This window comes from Struthio camelus, chromosome 3 (genome assembly GCF_040807025.1).
Source record: "Struthio camelus isolate bStrCam1 chromosome 3, bStrCam1.hap1, whole genome shotgun sequence".
NCBI classification, from domain to species: domain Eukaryota; kingdom Metazoa; phylum Chordata; class Aves; order Struthioniformes; family Struthionidae; genus Struthio; species Struthio camelus.
This window is the reverse complement of record NC_090944.1, coordinates 27,883,926-27,902,089: the sequence shown is the minus strand read 5'-3', so window position 1 is coordinate 27,902,089 and position 18,164 is coordinate 27,883,926. Positions and strand designations below refer to the sequence as shown.

At 46.4% G+C, this 18,164-nt stretch overlaps 1 protein-coding gene across 1 annotated transcript; it reads left to right on the top strand.

The window, feature by feature from the left end:
* Positions 1–5,707: 5,707 nt before the first annotated feature.
* Positions 5,708–13,376, top strand: RPS7 (ribosomal protein S7). The gene is made up of 7 exons (XM_068937248.1): positions 5,708–5,919; positions 6,510–6,591; positions 6,918–6,989; positions 8,946–9,089; positions 10,688–10,752; positions 12,498–12,648; positions 13,262–13,376. The coding sequence occupies exons 2-7, from the start codon at positions 6,517–6,519 to the stop codon at positions 13,337–13,339; spliced, it is 585 nt and encodes a 194-aa protein (XP_068793349.1). The 5' UTR covers positions 5,708–5,919; positions 6,510–6,516; the 3' UTR covers positions 13,340–13,376.
* The last annotated feature ends 4,788 nt before the right edge of the window (positions 13,377–18,164 follow it).

Sequence of the window (18,164 nt, the reverse complement as noted above, 5' to 3'; positions counted from 1 at the left end):
TCACCACACCCGCCGCCCGCAGCGCCCGCCGCCGCCCGCCGCTGCGCACGCGCCGCCCGGCCCGGCGCCGCCCGGCTGCGCCCCACGCCCGGCGGCGCAGGCGCGCTGCCGCTGTCACCCCGGCGACAGGGCTTCGCTCCCCTCCCGCGCATGCGTGGCGGCGGCTCTCGCTTGGGAGCCGCGGTGCGCGAGATAACGGGGAGCGCATGGGCTGGGAGGGCTCCGCTACGAGTCGCGAGCGAGGCCAAACTACTGAACAGGCGGTTTTCATCACGAATTTTACAGGCGGGCTCGGAGAAGCGGGTGGGTCGCTGCTTCCTCCTTCGGTGACACCAGCTGGCTTTCAAGGGCACAGGGGCACGGGGTCGCTGTGCTGGCACCTTGCACAGGCTGTCACCTATTCTTCAGCATCTCCACTTTGTATTTCTGAGAACACCCCCCCCCCCCAAACCATTGATCCTTGGCTGGCACGGATGGGAATAACGCAGATTTACCTAGCCTGGCCTCCTGCAGGTGGATCGGGGACCGGCACTATATCAGAGGAGCAGACTGAACCATTTGTCTCGCAGTGCATTAACCCTCTTGCACGGGGAGCGTTGTTTGAAAACTGCAAAAGCATTGAAAACTGTGCATTAGGCTCAGCAAACGTGGGAGAATGGCATAAAGGTTTCAAGAGCTTACAAATAACACCAGAAACCTGATTTGCTTCCTCGCCTTCTGTTGTATTTTCAGGGGGAGTGTCACAAACATTAGGGCTAAAAGTGTTTGGTTTTAGCGCCAAATAGAAGTCTTAACGTATAAGACGATTTTAACAGCAGAGACTTTAAGGATGACCCTAAACATCACAGAAGTTGCTATTAAAAAACACAAGAACTGTATTTTAAAAACCAACTAAGTCAACCTTTGCTTTGAGTGAGGAAAGGATATATGATATTATGGAAGTTTACATAACCTATTCATTCTGAAAGCCTGAGGGTTGTCATGACATATTTAAGGGGCGATGCACAAACCAGTGATCCCATTTAAGAAACTTAGCAATGTATCAGACCTACGTGAGGAAGACCACAGAGAGGAGGAAACATGCATAACTGTAATATGCTCAATTTATGGTGGAAAGTGTCCAGTTGTTGCATTTTAAGCTGCTTTTGGGAATGCAGTTTGGGAGAATTTCACTGTCTTTCTAGAAAGAGTGAGTCAATCTCTGTATTGGATCCTTTCTCCAAAATGAAAAGCTCTGCAGGGGCACGCTCTGGTTGCACATTAAACCCAGCAAAGTTGTGTGAGGGATCACAGCCTTGATTATTAAAACACCCATGATATCTCACTGATGTCCTTTGTTAAAGTTCTCTGTTGCCTATCCAAGTAACAATATTGGTCCCGCAATGAGCTCCAAGGGACTCTCGGTCCCTACCGAGTCATTGAAACAAATGGACCATCACCCAAGAACAAACGTTCCCCTAGAATTTGCTGAAAAATCCCTCATGCCCATGAGGGATGCCTTCTCATCTTGGAAAACATTTGAGGAAGGATCATCATTGAAAGGTGGTGTAAAAGCCAATATATTTAGCCCATCAGAAGGGCTAGAGCTTAAGGTCATTGAACTGGTCTCTTAGCCCGTCCCTCTGTTTAAATCAAGGACAGCTTGTAAGTGTGTTCCAGCTGAGCTCCTTACAGCAATGGCCTCTGAAATAATGAGTACCACCTTGTCCAAGGAGATTAACAGTTAACACATTGATTTGTAGCATCAGTGTGTATCCCCTGACAGTGCTATATATCAGACTCCACTGCTTTAAAAAAAAAAAACCTGTGTATCTCAGGTTGGAACAGATGTTCGACCCTCTTTCCTGTTCCATGACCTTCTGTGCTGGTCAGCTTGATGTGAAACTCGACAACAGCTGCAGCGAGTGTGCCCAGGGTCAGCAACGCAGAGCTGCTGCCACCGGGCGCGTCCCCTCCAGCGGGCTCTGCTCAGAGGGGCACTCGCTGGAGAGCTTCCCGCTGCCCTCCTTCTTCTGCCCCACGTACCACCCTGGGCTCAGCTGCCACCTCCTCTCACCTGCCCTCATCTGGGGACTGTCACCTCCTGGGAGACAAAAGGTGAGAGGTTTGGTTAGGTGCCTAATGTCTGTGCCTCAGCTTGCATGGTTGTAAGAACACAGGACAGAAGATAGGAGCACAGGTGTGTCTGCCTCCAGCATAGGCGTCCAACATAGGCGTGCTGCTGCGTTTTCAGCTAGTGGATTTCCCTTGCAGCTATAATTCCGGTGCATTAAAACAAAGCCAGCCTCAAGATGACAAAAGTGGTACACCATTGGAATGAGATTTACAAGGGTGCCTTAGTCAAATGCCAAGAATGTGAACCCCTTTGACATTCATTTTGCCTTCCACTACGAGAGCAGCCACAGGTTCAACATTACTATGCTTATCAGTTGGACGACACCTCTCTCATATAAATTAAAGAGCTTATGTATTTGACAGATCTGAGTGGAATAGAAAAACAATTTGGTCAGAGTTCTATCAGAATATAATTATCACATTTTTCTTGCTTCTTCTAATTAATTTATGAGACTTCATATTATTACTTACAAAAAATGCTTACTTCTGATTTTCTCAGATCAAGATTATTTCCATTAATTATCTCTGTCAAGGCTTCCACTAAGACACTCAGCCTTTTCACTACTTCATGCTTGTGACATTTTGTATATTACTGCCCTTGGTTAGCTTTTCTTTTAATTACGGCTTTCTATAGCAGATGGGTTTCTCGTTCCTAACAGGTTTACACATTTATATTACGTAGTCTTTTTTGGGCAAGATATAATAAAAGAGCAACCAGCACTAAGTGATGGGGAGAGAAAAGACCTGCTCTTACACTCATTAATTGTTTGTTTGAACAGACAGATTCATACATCGAATTTATATGCAAGGACTGAACAGTAACTCTCCTGCTGTCATGACCAACACGCAGGCTCAAATTCAAAATGGAAAAAAATGACTTTGAAGTCCACTGAATACCATCTACATTACCCTCATTGTTTTTCCTGTTGGTAACACTGCACGTAATCATCTAATCATACCTTTATTTCAGCATCCCTGTTGCTGATTTTTTAATTGCTGTTGTGCCGCAGTGGTAGAACAGCGAGATCTTGAATAACGTGTGACAGCTGGCATTTTTACTACTGTGCCATTTAGCACTGCTAAGCTAAGCAATACTTGTGGCTGTTTGTGGTGTACTTGTCCACTCGTTGTTGTACCATTAGTGGATCTGTGGAATTTTCCAGTCAGATCAGGGTGAAAAGGAGATTTCAGGCTCCATAACTCAGTTTTGTAGAGGGAGTGGCAAAATCCCCAAGTGAAACATTCTGTCCCCACCTAAACGTTGAAGGGTCCACTTACAAAAGCTCTCCTCATCTGAATACAGAATAATTTAAATGCATATCTGGATAGGGCTTTAAGCGGGTTTCATAACTGATTGCACACTGGTTGCCACAGGTACACCTGGGTAACGATGCCTAGCCATCTTAGTCAGAATGAGCTCATCAGATAATACATACACCGTAGCCAATTTTTGCCAAATCAAAACCTGCATAAATGCTTGTGTTACCATAGTGTAGGTATTGGGAATGAGCAGTTGGGGAAAACTGGAGGAGAGCAAGTCCACAGATGTTGGTGGCAGCATGGTGGCACTATGCTGAATGAAAGCGGCCATTTAGCTGTGGCCTGAGAATGAATGTTCCTGTCAACACTCTCTGTTATAAATTCAGCCATGTTTTACTGAACGATGTTTAAACTAAAAGTTTATGTAGGGAAGCACACTTTAAAGCAAAATGTAATGTGACCTGTATCAAGCAAGCATCTCTTACTTTAAACTGAGCTTTTAGGTAGACAGGTCACTAGGGGTATACTTTATCTAGCATACCCTGTAGGTATAAATTATATCATCATTTCTTTACCTTGATTAAAAATATAAAGAGAGGAAGGAGGAGGTATTGTATCTTCCTGCTTCTCAAACTGCCTTCACAGAACGAAGATATTGCAGAAAAGACTTGCCAATGTTCCAGCCTAAAACGTGTCAGTGAAGCTGCAAAGTAGCAACTGCCTGGTATGGCAATATAGTTGACCTTTAGAGCAACAGTCTGCCAATGGATTTTGAAAAGTTACTGTGGTCATATAAGAAGTGAACTAGTAATTGTTTGAGTTTTGCTCCTGTTTCTAGCTATGCCCCTGACAAGTCTCTTGATGTCTGTCTCGGCTTCTTCCACAGATTATATAAAATTATTTTCTTCACAGCACCATGAGACTTGTCTTTCTGCTCTTTGGATACTGCATTTTGGATACCTGGCTAATTGATTCTTTCCACTTCTTTTACCTGACCCATCCTGACTTTGCATGGTATAAGAAAGAACCTTATTAATTGCTTTACTTGGTAATGCACTTGGTAAGGCTGCCTTCTCTTAGATGCTTTGGTTGATTAGCACTGGGGGGTTTGCTTGCTAGCTTTGTTTCTGTTTACAACAGCAGCATACTACTCCACTACAGGATGTTTTTTTTTAAAGTAATGCACTATAAATGTGGCATTAAAGTTGGCTGCTTTCAGGCTTATTCAGGGAATCTGAGCACAGAACCTGTGCCAGATTCAACAAAAGGTCAGGGCTGAGTGCTTCTGGCCCTGCGAGGGAAGCTACGCCGCTGTGTCCCGGCTCGCAGGCCACGTGTGCGACAAACTGCACACCCGCCTCAGGAGGAGACTGTCCCTCGAGCAGGGACACGCTGCAAGTTAGCCAACAGGGCACATGGTGAGGTGGGGAGCGTGTCCTATGTGCCTAAGCCCCAAAATGCAAGGAATTTGCTCCAGTTGAGATGCAGAGCCTGGCACTTTCACCTAAATCAACGTGCAAGTCATTTCTTTCAAAACTGGACTACGCATGTTCTTTTTAGCAGCACGTAAGTGAAGCATTAACAGTGCTTTCTCTGTTAGATAATAACACAACGCTTAAAGCACCTCCAGCGATAAGAGAAGACGTGGAGCCCGGGACCCTCATACCTTGAGTTAGTCCCTGAACGCAGCCAGAGTCGCGTGCGATTTCTCGTCTAATGACTCTTTCTTTAGTTACGCCGAGCGCTATGACGTTCCTTCAGTACCAGCAGCTGAGAGGTGGTGCCCGTATGAGCGCACAAAACGAAGCCGAGGCACGGCGCGGCGTCGCCCACCCTCTCGTCCCTCCCACGCTCCCTGGCAGGGCTTTGGCCTGTCTCCCCGAGACGAGGCCTGCCCGGGGTTTAGGGGAGAGCCCAGGCCAGGCGCTGTGGGGGAGATGGTTTGGACACGCCTGCGGTGATCGGGAGAAGCAGGGAAGAGTTTCCCTGCGCGGACGCGACCGTGGGCCCTCGGAGCCAGAGCGCAGTCCTAGCGTTAGCGCTGGAGACCATACTCCAGTATTGTAAATTATTAATAACGTATTTTAAACGACATAATAATTATGAATAATATATAATTTAAAAACAACACACGAATCAGAGAGAGAGAGAAAGCAGGAAAAAACCACTACCACGTCCCCCGAAGTGGTAGCGCACAGCACAGAGGGGCCAGCACAGCGCCCCGCACTGCCGGCAGACTGCGCATGCGCCCCACGGCAGCCGCTTTTCCCTCCTCAGTCCCAGCCTAGGCCCCTCCGCCCGGGCGGCTCACCCAGCCGCTCGTGATGACCTCATCTGCAGGCGCCCGGCCAATAGTGTGAGCGTCCATCTAGGCTTCGTTGGGGCGGAAGCGCTTCGCGGTCTGCGGCGCCTGTAGGGCGCCCTTCTGCCCTACTTCCTGGTTTGCCTTCAGCCTCCGGGTGGGCGGGGCCAGCGCCTTCCCGGGCCGGGATCTGAGCCGCTCTCGCGAGAGCTCTCCCTTTTCCTAGGCCGGCGCTGAGAGAGGTGGGTGCCCGGGCCCTGCTCGGGCCCTGGCGGCGGCGGCGCCTTTTCCCCCGCCGCGGCGGCAATACGGCGGCGGGCGCGGAGCGGCGCCCCCGCGGTAGCGCTCGGGCGGGGATACCCCCGATTACCGCCGGCCCGAGGCCCGATGGCCGCCGGGGCGCCCGGTGCTGGGGGAGGGCAGCCGGCGGGACCCCCGTCGCCCCGCCGCGCTCCGAGGGAGGCCGTTGCGCGGCCGGGCCGCCGGCGCGGGGGAGGGGGCCGGAGCGGAGCGGGGCCGGGGGGCCCCCGCCTGCCCGGCGGCACGTGGGGCCGCGGCCGTCTGGTGGCGGCCTCGCCGGGGCGGCGCGCTGCCGGGGCCTCGCCGCCGCCCTGCCTCCCCGCGCCGGGTGCTGCCCTGCGGCGGTCGGCTGCGGGGCGCCGGCTCCCCCGGCCTGGTGCGCCCTGAAGTTGCTGGGGTGAGCGTGGCCCGTGAGAGTCTCCTTGGCTTCGTTACGAAACGTGAGGCTGGATGCCTGGATTCCGGGGCGTTGCAGCGTTTGTAGCGGTTGGCGTGTTTCTGGTGACAACTGAGACGTTCTTTTGGGTTGCAGAAAGGCCATGTTCAGCTCTAGCGCAAAGATTGTGAAGCCTAATGGCGAGAAGCCAGATGAATTCGAGTCTGGTATATCCCAGGTACGTGTGTTTTCTTTCTGCTATTCAGTAACCAGCTACAAATTATGGAAACAAAGTTGTGACTCTTGTTTTGAGCTTGAGAGTAATGCTGCCTAAACATATTTCTCTTTCCTAGCCCTGTTTAGGAGCTGCCACGGTCTGTGTTCCTATCAGTTATGCTTGTTGTATCTGACAGGGTGGCTTGTAGGAAGCTAAATGTTTTTCGATACAAACTGTGGTAAAAAGTATATAGTTTCTTTCTCGCAATGTAGATAGGCCTCAGTTTCAAGTTTTTTTTATGACTGAACTGTATATAATGGATTATTTTGCAACTTCCTTTTCCCTAGGCTCTCCTGGAGTTAGAAATGAACTCTGACTTAAAGGCTCAGCTGCGGGAGTTGAATATCACAGCAGCTAAGGTAGGCTAAAGTTTCTCAGCAAAGAAGGGCTGTTGGCTTGCTCAGCTGATTTGCTGTGTGGTGTTTTTCTGTCTCTTAAAATTTGTTCAGATGTTAATTTACAGGTTGGTTGGTGTCTTTAGTTGTTGCTTTAAAATGGTCTGTGATTTTCTTACTAAGTGATGTTGTGGTTTATCTTCTGGTATTTGCTGTTAACATGGAGGATTCAATAAGTTTTACTGTGAAAATACACTGTAAAAGCTTATGTGGTAACTTAGTATTTTAAATAAAAATGCTTAGAGCTGGTAATTCTACTTTGAAAATTGAATTTGACATGGAAACTGACTTTTTGTTTGTGGGTATCAGTAGTGCAGATATTGTAAGAATTTTTGTCAGGGACGTAAGTTGTAATAACTTCTTCAAACTGGTTTGTTGTAGATTCTGAGATTCTGTTTTGAGCAGCGGATGATAAATAGGAGGTGGATCCAAGTAATTGACTTGATCATATAGTTTGGGCCTTTTTGTAAATTCAGTTTCAGTATAAATTTTGACAGCGGGATCCTCAAAGCGGGGACAAAATCAGTGATAGAATTTGGCTTTGGAGATTGGATGGGACTTCAGAAGCTGATTGTTGTAGCCACAAACTTCTGCAGGTTGTCCTTTGGTGCTTGCCTCAGCCCACCAACATGTGCGTAACTGATTAGAATTAAGTTTAAAAAAAAAAAAATCTGGAAATGCAAATGTCAGGTTGGCACATGAACCAGCTTAAATGAAGCTCAGGGCCCTTCAGAAGAGTGGTGGTGGAGGTGGTTGTTGCTCTGTGTGTGTGGGTTTTTTAACTGAAGTGCAGCAGTGCCTTGTGACTGTCCATGATGAGTTTTTAAAGATATCTTTGCAGTTTGTTTATTTCATTCATTTAATTTTATTTGTGGGAATATGGGCACATTTCTTGTGAATATTCCATTCAGTATTCCATTTTGTCAGAGAATCAGCATGTTTCTGAGACGAGGCTCATGAGACGAGTGCCTTGTACATCTCTACGAATTCCTTAAGTTTTGGTCAACTGTTAGAGAAATGGACCAGGGAAAATGATCTGTGTTGGTGTGATGTAAACCTGCTGGCATCTGGAGGGGAGGGTAATGTGGTGTTTGAGTAGTGATGCAGGCCTTAGCAAATAGTGGTTGGAGAATCACAGAATGGTTGAGGTTGGAAGGGACCTCTGCATATCATCTAGTCCAACCCCCCTGATCAAGCAGGGTCCTCTGGAGCATGTTTCCCAGGGTCGCATCCAGGTGGGTTTTGTGGAGTCTCCTTTGCTGGAGATGTTCAACCTCTCTGGGCAAGCTGTTCCAGTGCTCAGTCACCCTCACAGGAAAGAAGCTTTTCCTCGTGTTCCGATGGAACTGCCTGTGGTTCAGTTCATGCCTGGTGCCTCTTGTCCTGTCGCTGGGCACCACTGAGAAGAGGCTGGCCCCATCCTCTCGACACCCTCCCAAAGGATGACTTTAATCATTAAGTAGCTACTCGAGAGGATTGAGAGATGGGAGATTTACTACTGTGAGCTTTGGCTTTGTCCCTATAGTAAAGGCAACTAACTTTGGAAACTCGACAGCCGCATGTAAGCGGCACTGCAGATATGCTGATAAATGGTCGGTATAATTATTGCATCGGAGTCCCGTCCTGCAGAATGAATTTGAGCTTAATTATGTAGAGGATATGAATTTGAGAGGAATGGCAGGACTGACTACCCAGTCACTCAGAGCAGAAATAGTGCTCTGACAATATGATTGGGTTTGTTTGTTTGTTTCTGCTTAATGCTTGCTCTGAATGCATTAAAGCAGGTAGTTTCATTTGATGCTCTTTTTCTTCAGAGCTTGTAAGTAAAGCAGTCCGATATCTGTGTTTAGGGGATTTGTGACCAAATTGAATGTTGCTCCTTGTGGCCTAGATAATATTTAATTTCTGGTTCTCTTTCAGGAAATCGAAGTCGGTGGTGGCAGAAAAGCCATCATTATCTTTGTACCAGTTCCTCAGCTGAAATCTTTCCAGAAGATTCAGGTGCGGCTAGTTCGTGAGCTGGAGAAGAAATTCAGTGGAAAGCATGTGGTGTTTATTGCGCAGGTAAAACACTTAGAATCATAAAAATGTTGGTTTGAAGAGATCCCTGGAGGTCATTTAGTCCAGCTTTCACTTGGAGTAGGACTATCGCCAGCTTTAGATCAGGTCGGCTGTGGCTTTTGTCTAACTGAGTCTTGAAAACATGCGAGGATGGAGATCCCACAACTTCTCTGGATAACCTGTTCCAGTACTACACTACCATTCTTGTTTTGTCTATTCAAGGTAACAACAATATGCATATTTTTGTGTCCGTGTGAAATGTAACGAATGCCGTTCCGTAGATGTAAGCTAAATGATTTCAGCTAGCGAGCAAGGCTGTGTAAACTTACCGGTGAAATGCGTAGAAGCCCTTTGGAGGAGAGCTGAACTTTCTTGTTCTGGGCTGTGTTGTTCCTTCAGAAGTTTGAGAAGCAAAGCTTAAAAGTAAAAGGGAGCAAATACAGGCTTATCAGAGGAAGAAACGAATACTAATAGGAGCTTTAATACACTGACATAATCCAAGCACTTAAAATTCAAGACAGTGAAAGAGGGAGATAAGACCTAAATAGATTTCACCTCAATTCTGAATTTACAGAAGGAGCTAAGCCAGGAAAAGGTAATAGATGGCTGTGTGGGCAGTACTGAGGAAAAAACTTCCAGAGATATGTCTGTAGGGTAGACAATTAATTTTTAGACTGAATCTCTTTAGTGAAAAGTCTCAGCAAGGTGATTTTAAGACAGCCGGATTACCTTACCCTGAATCTTTGGGCCAGCAAGAAGAGTTCTTGTAATGAAATGCCTCTGGCTCACTTAAATTCAGTGGATGAGAATTCCCTGTTAGTATAATGATCAGTATTTTAGAAGATGATGTGTGCGGGGTTAGTTTTGTAAATGAAACGCTTTTGTGTTCCCAGTAAGACTCAAAACTTGGGACTATAGTGACACCACTCTGAATACGGTTATGGAGAAGCCATGGAGTGTTGATAGAAAATACCATAATGGCTGCAACTGAATCTAGTAATGAAGGTTTTAAAGTGTCTGTCCTTGTAGATAAGGAAATTAAATAAAAACTTTACTGATTCAGGCTGCTATAAGCACCTGTAGATGCTCCTTTTGGAACAGGTTACTTTTAAACCAGGGTTTGATTAAGATTGCTTAGTACATCTCATTCAAACTACTGTTACTGTTTCAGGAAGATGTGACGCAGCTCTCTGTGGGACTGGGATAGCCAGTGTGAAGCAAGGGAATAAACTCAATCGAACGTACCTTGTAAAATTCACTGAGAACTCTTCCCAAAGTAGTATAGTGTTCAGATTGCTAGTATGAAGTAATAAACTACCCTGACTGTATGCACTGGGCGAGGAGGGGGAGAAAATATGAACCTTTCAGTTCAGTGTGCTGAATGCAGGATCGGTAGATGAGAGCAGTAGCAGTGTTTCAGCTTCTGCAAGTAATATCTGGTTCTAATGTTGGTACAGCTTTGGGCATACTTAAGTCTCCCTTTCTGGTTTTTCATGCCCCTGCTTCCGTTAAAGTTCATATGAGGCTTTTTACTCTGAGTTGGTTGTAAACACTAGATACTGGGAATTGCTATCTCTCTTTATTTTTTCCTCCCTTAACAGAGAAGGATTTTGCCCAAGCCAACAAGAAAAAGCCGCACAAAAAACAAGCAAAAGCGTCCCAGGAGGTAAGTGATAGTAAGTTGTATTGATTCAACATGACAACCTTGCTTTGTAACTTGGTAGAAAGTAATGTTTAGTCAAAGTTTTGAGAAAAGTCACTGAAGTGATTGGGTGGTCTTTTGTCCTTAGTGTGTCTTACAGCCTGATAGTATTGAAATTGCATTTCTTAGAAAGAACTCAATCTCCAGATAAAGTTATATTGAATTTTTAGCCAGCAATGCTGCCTAAGAAAGAACCCCCAGTCTGCTTTCTTTGTTATTACACTGTGCTCTCAAGAATCTTTCTGAAGCTATAAAAACAGCCACATCGCATAGACTGTACAAATGGCTTCACTGGCACACGGGGGGGGGGGGGGGGGTGCAGTGAGGAAAGGAGGGGCTGAGGAGGGATGTGAGTACAAGTAGTCCTCTTGGATCCAAATCTAACAGGTATAGTATAGTCAGTTGTGTTAAATGGCCTCCCTGCTCTCACCTAGTCTGTTAAATTTGAGGTATTGCTAGACGTGAAACGCTGTACTATGTCTGTGTGAGCGTCACTGCCTCTTTTATGCTGTTTCTAGCTTACTACATATTCATGCAGTTAAGTTTGACCTCCTTATAATATGTCGTGTGTTCCTGTAACTTTTTCCAGTCCCAGTGTTATACTTGTGTCATATCTTTTAAAATTGGATTTTCACATTTTCAGGCATGGATTTTAAAGCTGCAGCTTCATGATACTCATCTAGCTGCTGTCCCGTCTTGAGCCTTCATTCCTGCCACCCCTGTTGCGTTAAAACTAGTATTACATGGTGCTTAGAGAAGTTGGAGCTGTGTACTGGTCAGCATGTTGTCACCTTCATCAGGGAAAGAGAGTATGCTTAGGCTGTCGTTTTCTCAGCAGCCTTAGTTAGGCTCGCGGTGTAGTAAAACTCTTGATATGTCTACTGCAAAGTACAGAAGTATGATGTTTGTCTCCTCTAGCTATCCCAATCTTTGGAAGATTCAAATGCTGCCATAGACACAGGGCTTAGCTATTAGTGATACTTGTAACACTGCAGATTGGGAAGCTGGAAATTTTAATAGCCATTTATACGCATACATTAAGAAAATTTGGCTCCATTGTTCTAATTGTGGCTCACTTTCAAATTGTTCAAGAGCAAATTCAAGAACATGAGTGTAGACAGTATCAACAGTCTTTTTAAGCACAGACCAAACTTACAACTAGATTTTTTTCCTGTAACATCTTGCAGTTTTAAGCCACTTCGTTTTAGGCAGATCAAGAAGCCAGTGTTTTCAAAACTGGGTCTCCTATGAACATACTCTGTGTAGCTGAAGATACTTGCACACTCAACTCTTCCAGTGAGTGCCTCTGACAAAACTGCAGATGGGAAAACTCATTTCTGGTTTAAATAGTTTTCCTTAACTGTTTAACAGTAAGGGCTGTTACAAGGCAGTATTGGATGTTATTTTGTGAACGCTCAAACACTCAAGAGCTGCAAAACAGTATATGAGCTAACAGATCAAGAACATGGCTGTTGACTTTTTCCTCACACAGTTGTTAAACTTCTGCAGACAGTGTAGAACTTAACTTTTATTCCTGCAGGTCTTGTGAAAAGGTGTGATACTGTCTCACTGTATTGCTACAAAAACTCTGAATTTTCAGGAAAATCATGTGTGGAAGGCTTAAGCCTTGGCAAACTAGAAAATTTTGCAGGCTAGAAAATTCTGCAGATTTCAGGACTTGTTTTAATAATACAAATGTGGCATTTCAGCCGTACGCTTACTGCAGTGCATGATGCCATTCTTGAAGATTTGGTCTTCCCAAGTGAAATTGTGGGCAAGAGAATCCGCGTAAAACTGGACGGCAGCAGGCTCATAAAAGTCCATTTGGACAAAGCACAACAGAACAATGTTGAACACAAGGTAAAAAATAAAATAAAATAAAATTACATCCTTATGCAGGATGGGGTGGCATTCTGAAATACCTAAGAGGCTGCTTATGTAACATAGCAAAAGACTAATTATTTGGCTTGTGGCAATGGAGATGCTTCTATTGATGTCTGGAGTAAGATGGTAAAGATCTAGGCAAGACAGTTCTTGAACTAAAGCTGTAGTTCAGCTAGACTTGCCGAAACCCTTGGGTTGTAAAGCACCCGTGTTGGTTCCTTCATGGGAACAGACAGTGACTTTTTTAGAATGCAGCACTTAGTTTTGAGCTTAAGCCGATGTGCTTGGTACTTCCTGAAATCTCCTGTCACTTGGCTTAGGTTTTGTGGGTGCTTATTTGGGACAACTCAGCTCTTCCAGGTCTCTCTTGCTTGCAAATCAAGGAGGTTCTAAATATTCTACAGAAAACATTAGCCTTCTACATAAATACTCGGTTAGATAATCGATCTTAATGCCTGGAAGAAAATAATCAGCCTAAGAGTTCACTTCCGAGTGAAGACACCATGGGAAGTGGTGTAGTACCTAAACTATGTTACTATGCGTTTTACTTTCCTATACAGCTTATAAACAACACTGTCTGTCTTCACAGGTGGAAACATTTTCTGGTGTCTACAAGAAGCTCACAGGCAAAGATGTGGTGTTTGAGTTTCCAGAATTCCAGCTGTAAAGTGCAAAAATGGCTGAATAAACAACTGTTCATATAACAGAGTAATCTCATTTAAATTTCTACTCCGGTACACATAGGTGGGGATCCACTGAGTCATGGGACTTCTCTGCCTTCTAGATGAGTGACATTTGTGTATCAAAACATTGTCATGAGAGTTTAGTGGTAGCCCTTCTAGTTTATTCTGGAAGCTGTCACAGCACGACTCTGGATGATACTATTAAAAGAATAGGCATAGAGAAATAAAATGAAACATGCTGAGACTCACCTTTTGGGGAGAATGTGGAGAATTACTGTAGAGCAGTGGCATTCCTGGGTTTGGCATGCAAGAGTATCAGTTGGATACCTGCATGTTCCTGACACTGGAAGAAGTCTGCATAGCAGGAGTTGTGAGCTCTGAAACATGGAGCAATGGCATATCTGAAATGGTGTTTGAATAATGTATTTTAGAGAAGGCACAATTTAAGTTTGAGGTAGCTTTCTTATTATTTAAGTGGCAGAATTACATGCCAATTCCTACCTAAAAGCAGGTCTTGCAGCTTCCCACCTTTAACAGAACAAAAGGGCGGGCACTTTCGTTTCTGAGTGCTTGAGTATGTTTTTTGACATAAACTATAGTTTTCTAGATGTTGATCCTGCTTGCAAAAATCATGAGTTTTTACGTCTCTATATGTTAGCAGTACCCGTGTATGTTATCTGTATTGGGGTAGTCTTCCTTAGGCCATGGATAATAACTGAAGGCAGGGATAGTTATGCCAGGGTCAGGGAATGGCTATTGGAATGATGTTTTAACATAGTTCAGTGCGTTCTTAGCCATATGATAGGGAGAGGGTGGGGAGGACTAGGGACATCATAGCAGCTGAAGACTGTGCAGTAGTGCTCTGAAGGCACTACTTTTTTAACTGGAATAATGTTGAGAAACACTCTCGCCGAGTAAGCTTTTTTTTCTGTTAGAGGAGAATTTGACTTTGTATTGAGTCGTGTAAATGTCTTAGCTGGAGAGCTAATTATGTAACGGTCAGCCAGCAGCTCTTAATAGTTTCCATCTTTTTCCAACCTGAAAGCAGTTGGGGAGTAAGCCTCTCTGTTCAGTGTCTTTTTACATCTTCCCATTTACTGTGGTTTTCTTCTGCCTGTGTGATAGTTCTTCACAACTGAAGAAGGAAGGTAACAAGTTGAAATAGGTTCTGCATTGCTTTTGCCTTTGAAAGCATGAAGCTTTTGAAGAGATGCTGTAACTTCCCTTTAGTAGCACAGGGCAGATAGTAGTAGGCTGTTACTTTTGGTGCAGACAGTGCACAGGGAGAGAATCAAGCAAAGTTTATGTGCCTAGTTTGAATTAGTAATTTCCTGCTACTTACTGACATAGCTTAAATGCTTGTACAAAAAAAGCAGACTATGTTTGAAGAAACTTGCTTACCTTAAGGCCTCTTTCTTCCTGCTTTACAGAATCACAGAATCCTTTAGGTTGGAAGGGACCTCTGGAGATCATCTAGTCCAACCTCCCTGCTCAAGCAGGGTCCTCTAGAGCATATTGCCCAGGATCACATCCAGACGGGTTTTGAATATCTCCAGCGAAGGAGACTCCACAGCCTCTCTGGGCAACCTGTTCCAATGCTCTGTCACCCCCACAGTGAAGAAGTTTTTTCTCAGGTTCAGATGGAACTGCCTGTGGTTCAGTTTGTGCCCGTTGCCTCTTGTCCTGTCACTGGGCACCACGGAGGAGAGGCTGGCCTCATCCTCTTGACACTCCCCCTTCAGATACTTGGCCATGTTGATGAGATCCTCTCTCAGTCTTCTCTTCTCCAGGCTCAACAGGCCCAGCTCTCGCAGCCTTTCTTCACAGGAGAGATGCTCCAGTCCCCTCATCATCTTTGGAGCCCTCCGCTGGACTCTCTGCAGTAGTGCCATGTCTCTCTTGTCCTGGGGAGCCCAGAACTGGACCCAGTACTCCAGGGGAGGCCTCCCCAGGGCTGAGGAGAGGGGCAGGATCACCTCCCTCCACCTGCTGGCCACACTCTGCCTCATGCACCCCAGGAGACCAGTGGCCTTCTTGGCCACCAGGGCACACGGCTGCCTCATGGTCATCTTGTTGTCCACCAGCACTCCCAGGTCCTTCTCGGCAGAGCTGCTCTCCAGCAGGTCAACCCCCAGCCTGTACTGCTGCCTGGGGTTATTCCTCCCCAGGTGCAGGACCCTGCACTTGCCTTTGTTGAACTTCAGGAGGTTCCTCTCCGCCCACCTCTCCAGCCTGTCCAGGTCCCTCTGAATGGCAGCACAGTCTTTTGGTGTGTTAGCCTCTCCCCCCAGTTTAGTATCATCAGCCAACTTGCTGAGGGTGCACTCTGTCGCTTCCTCCAGGTCATGGATGAATACATTGAACAAGACAGGACCCAGGACGGACCCCTGGGGGACACCACTAGCCACAGGCCTCCAACTAGACTCTGCACCACTGACCACAACCCTCTGAGCTCTGCCATCCAGCCAGTTCTCCATCCACCTCACTGTCCACTCATGTAGCCCACACTTCCTGAGCTTACCTAGGAGGATGGGATGGGAGACAGTGTCCAAAGCCTTGCTGAAGTCCAGGGAGACAACATCCACTGCTCTCCCCTCATCTACCCAGCCAGTCATTCCAGCAGAGAAGGCTATCAGATTGGTCAAGCCTGATTTCCCTTTGGTGAATCCATGCTGACTACTCCTGATCACCTTCTGGTCCTCCACGTGCTTAGGGATGACCTTCAGGAGGAGCTGTTCCATCACCTTTCCCGGGATGGAGGGGAGGCTGAGAGGCCTGTAGTTTCCTGGCTCCTCCTTCTTGCCTCTTTTGGAAGACTGGGGTGACATTGGCTTTCTTCCAGTCCTCAGGCACCTCTCCTGATCTCCAGGACCTTTGCAAGATGATGGAGAGTGGCCTAGCAATAACATCCGCCAGCTCCCTCAGCACTCGTGGGTGCATCCCATCGGGGCCCATGGATTTATGGATGTCAAGCTTGGACAAAAGATCTCTAACCTGATCCTCCTCAACCAAGGGAGAGTCTTCCTTTCTCCAGACTTCCTCTCTTGCCTCCAAGGTCTGGAATTCCTCAGGACTGGCCTTAGCAGTGAAGACGGAAGCAAAGAAGGCATTCAATAACTCTGCCTTCTCTATATCCTTCGTCACCAGGGCACCTGCCCCCTTCAGCAGCGGGCCCACGTTTTCCCTAGTCTTCCTTTTGCTCTTGATGTATTTGAAGAAGCCCTTCTTGTTGTCCTTGACACCCCTTGCCAGATTTAATTCCAACTGGGCCTCAGCCTTCCTTGTCGCATCCCTGCACCCTCTGACAACGTCCCTGTATTCCTCCCAAGTGGCCTGTCCCCTTTTCCACATTCTGTAGACTTCCTTCTTCTGCTGGAGTTTTGCCAGGAGTTCCTTGCTCATCCATGCAGGTCTCCTGCCCGCTTTGCTCGACTTCTTCCTCAGAGGGATGCTCCCTTCTTGAGCCTGGAGGAGGTGATGCTTGAATATTAACCAGCTTTCTTGGACCCCTCTTCCTTCTAGGGCCCTACCCCATGAGATTCCCCTAAGTAGGTCCCCCTGAAGAGGCCAAAGTCAGCTCTCGTGAAGTCCAGCGTTGCAATCCTACTCATTGCCCTGCTCCCTCCTCGCAGGATTCTGAACTCCACCATCTCCTGGTCACTGCAGCCAAGGCTGCCCCCAACCTTCACCTCTCCAACTAGACCTTTGTTCGTTAGTACAAGGTCTAGCATTGCACCTCTCCTCGTTGGTGTCTCCACCACCTGGGTCAAGAAATTATCATCAATCCTCTGCAGGAACCTCTGTGACTGTTTGTGCCTAGCTGTGCTGTCTTCCCAGCAGGTGTCAGGGTGGTTGAAGTCTCCCATGAGAACCAGGGCCTGTGATCGTGAGGCTACTTCCAGCTGCCTGTAGAAGGCCTCATCGATGACTTCCTCCTGGTCAGGTGGCCTGTAGTAGACCCCCACAACAGTGTCGCCCATGTTAGCCTGCCCTTTCATCCTTACCCATAGGCTCTCAGCTTGCTCTTCCTCCACCCCGAGGCAGAGCTCCACACATTCTAGTTGCTCCCTCACATAAAGGGCAACTCCACCACCTCGCCTTCCTGGCCTGTCTTTCCTAAAAAGCACATAGCCATCCATGACAGCATCCCAGTTATGTGAACTATCCCACCATGTCTCTGTCACTGCAATGAGATCATGGCCCTGCGACCGCACACAGATCTCTAACTCTTTAGACCTCTATCTCCAGAGTATAACTTTATTCCTATCCTATTTATTGCCTAAGGATGATTCAGTAGGAGCAGCTCATCAAATTCCCCTCTAAAATTAAATGAGGGGGATAGTAGATATATAATTACCCTCAATCCTGCTGCTTGCTTGGAGAGTCATTACTGAAGATCTTACAGCAGGAGTGTAACTTCAGAATTCAAATTTTCATTGTTAGAATGGTGTTACATGGGTTGGAAGCACTGAAAAAATAATTCTGGTCTCCATTCAGCCATACTCCTAGGCTTCCTGCTGCAGCAGCCACAGATGGTAGCCTGTGCAAATTCTACCCAACCCGCTACTGTGGGTTGGAAAAAGCAGTTTGGGGGGCTATCTATAGACTTACCAGCTGTTAACACACTTAGAGTCTGTAGCTGTGTAACCTCTGCAAGAGGAGATGATGGTCAGACAGTAGACAGTACTTCCTCTTTCATGGTGAAATGTAATTCAAGTTTGATCTCTTTGTACTAATAAAAACGTCAGTAGGAGTTCTAGTTCTGAAGCACAGGCAGGGAGCGAGGGGAATCTAGTAAACTGAATGTGA

Excerpts from the sequence above, each read along its gene's own strand:
- RPS7 (XM_068937248.1), top strand. The coding sequence starts at position 6,517 with ATGTTCAGCTCTAGCGCAAAGATTGTGAAGCCTAATGGCGAGAAGCCA. Across the intron at positions 6,592-6,917 it reads TCGAGTCTGGTATATCCCAG|GCTCTCCTGGAGTTAGAAAT; the intron begins GTACGTGTGTTT and ends CCTTTTCCCTAG. Across the intron at positions 10,753-12,497 it reads AAGCAAAAGCGTCCCAGGAG|CCGTACGCTTACTGCAGTGC; the intron begins GTAAGTGATAGT and ends GTGGCATTTCAG.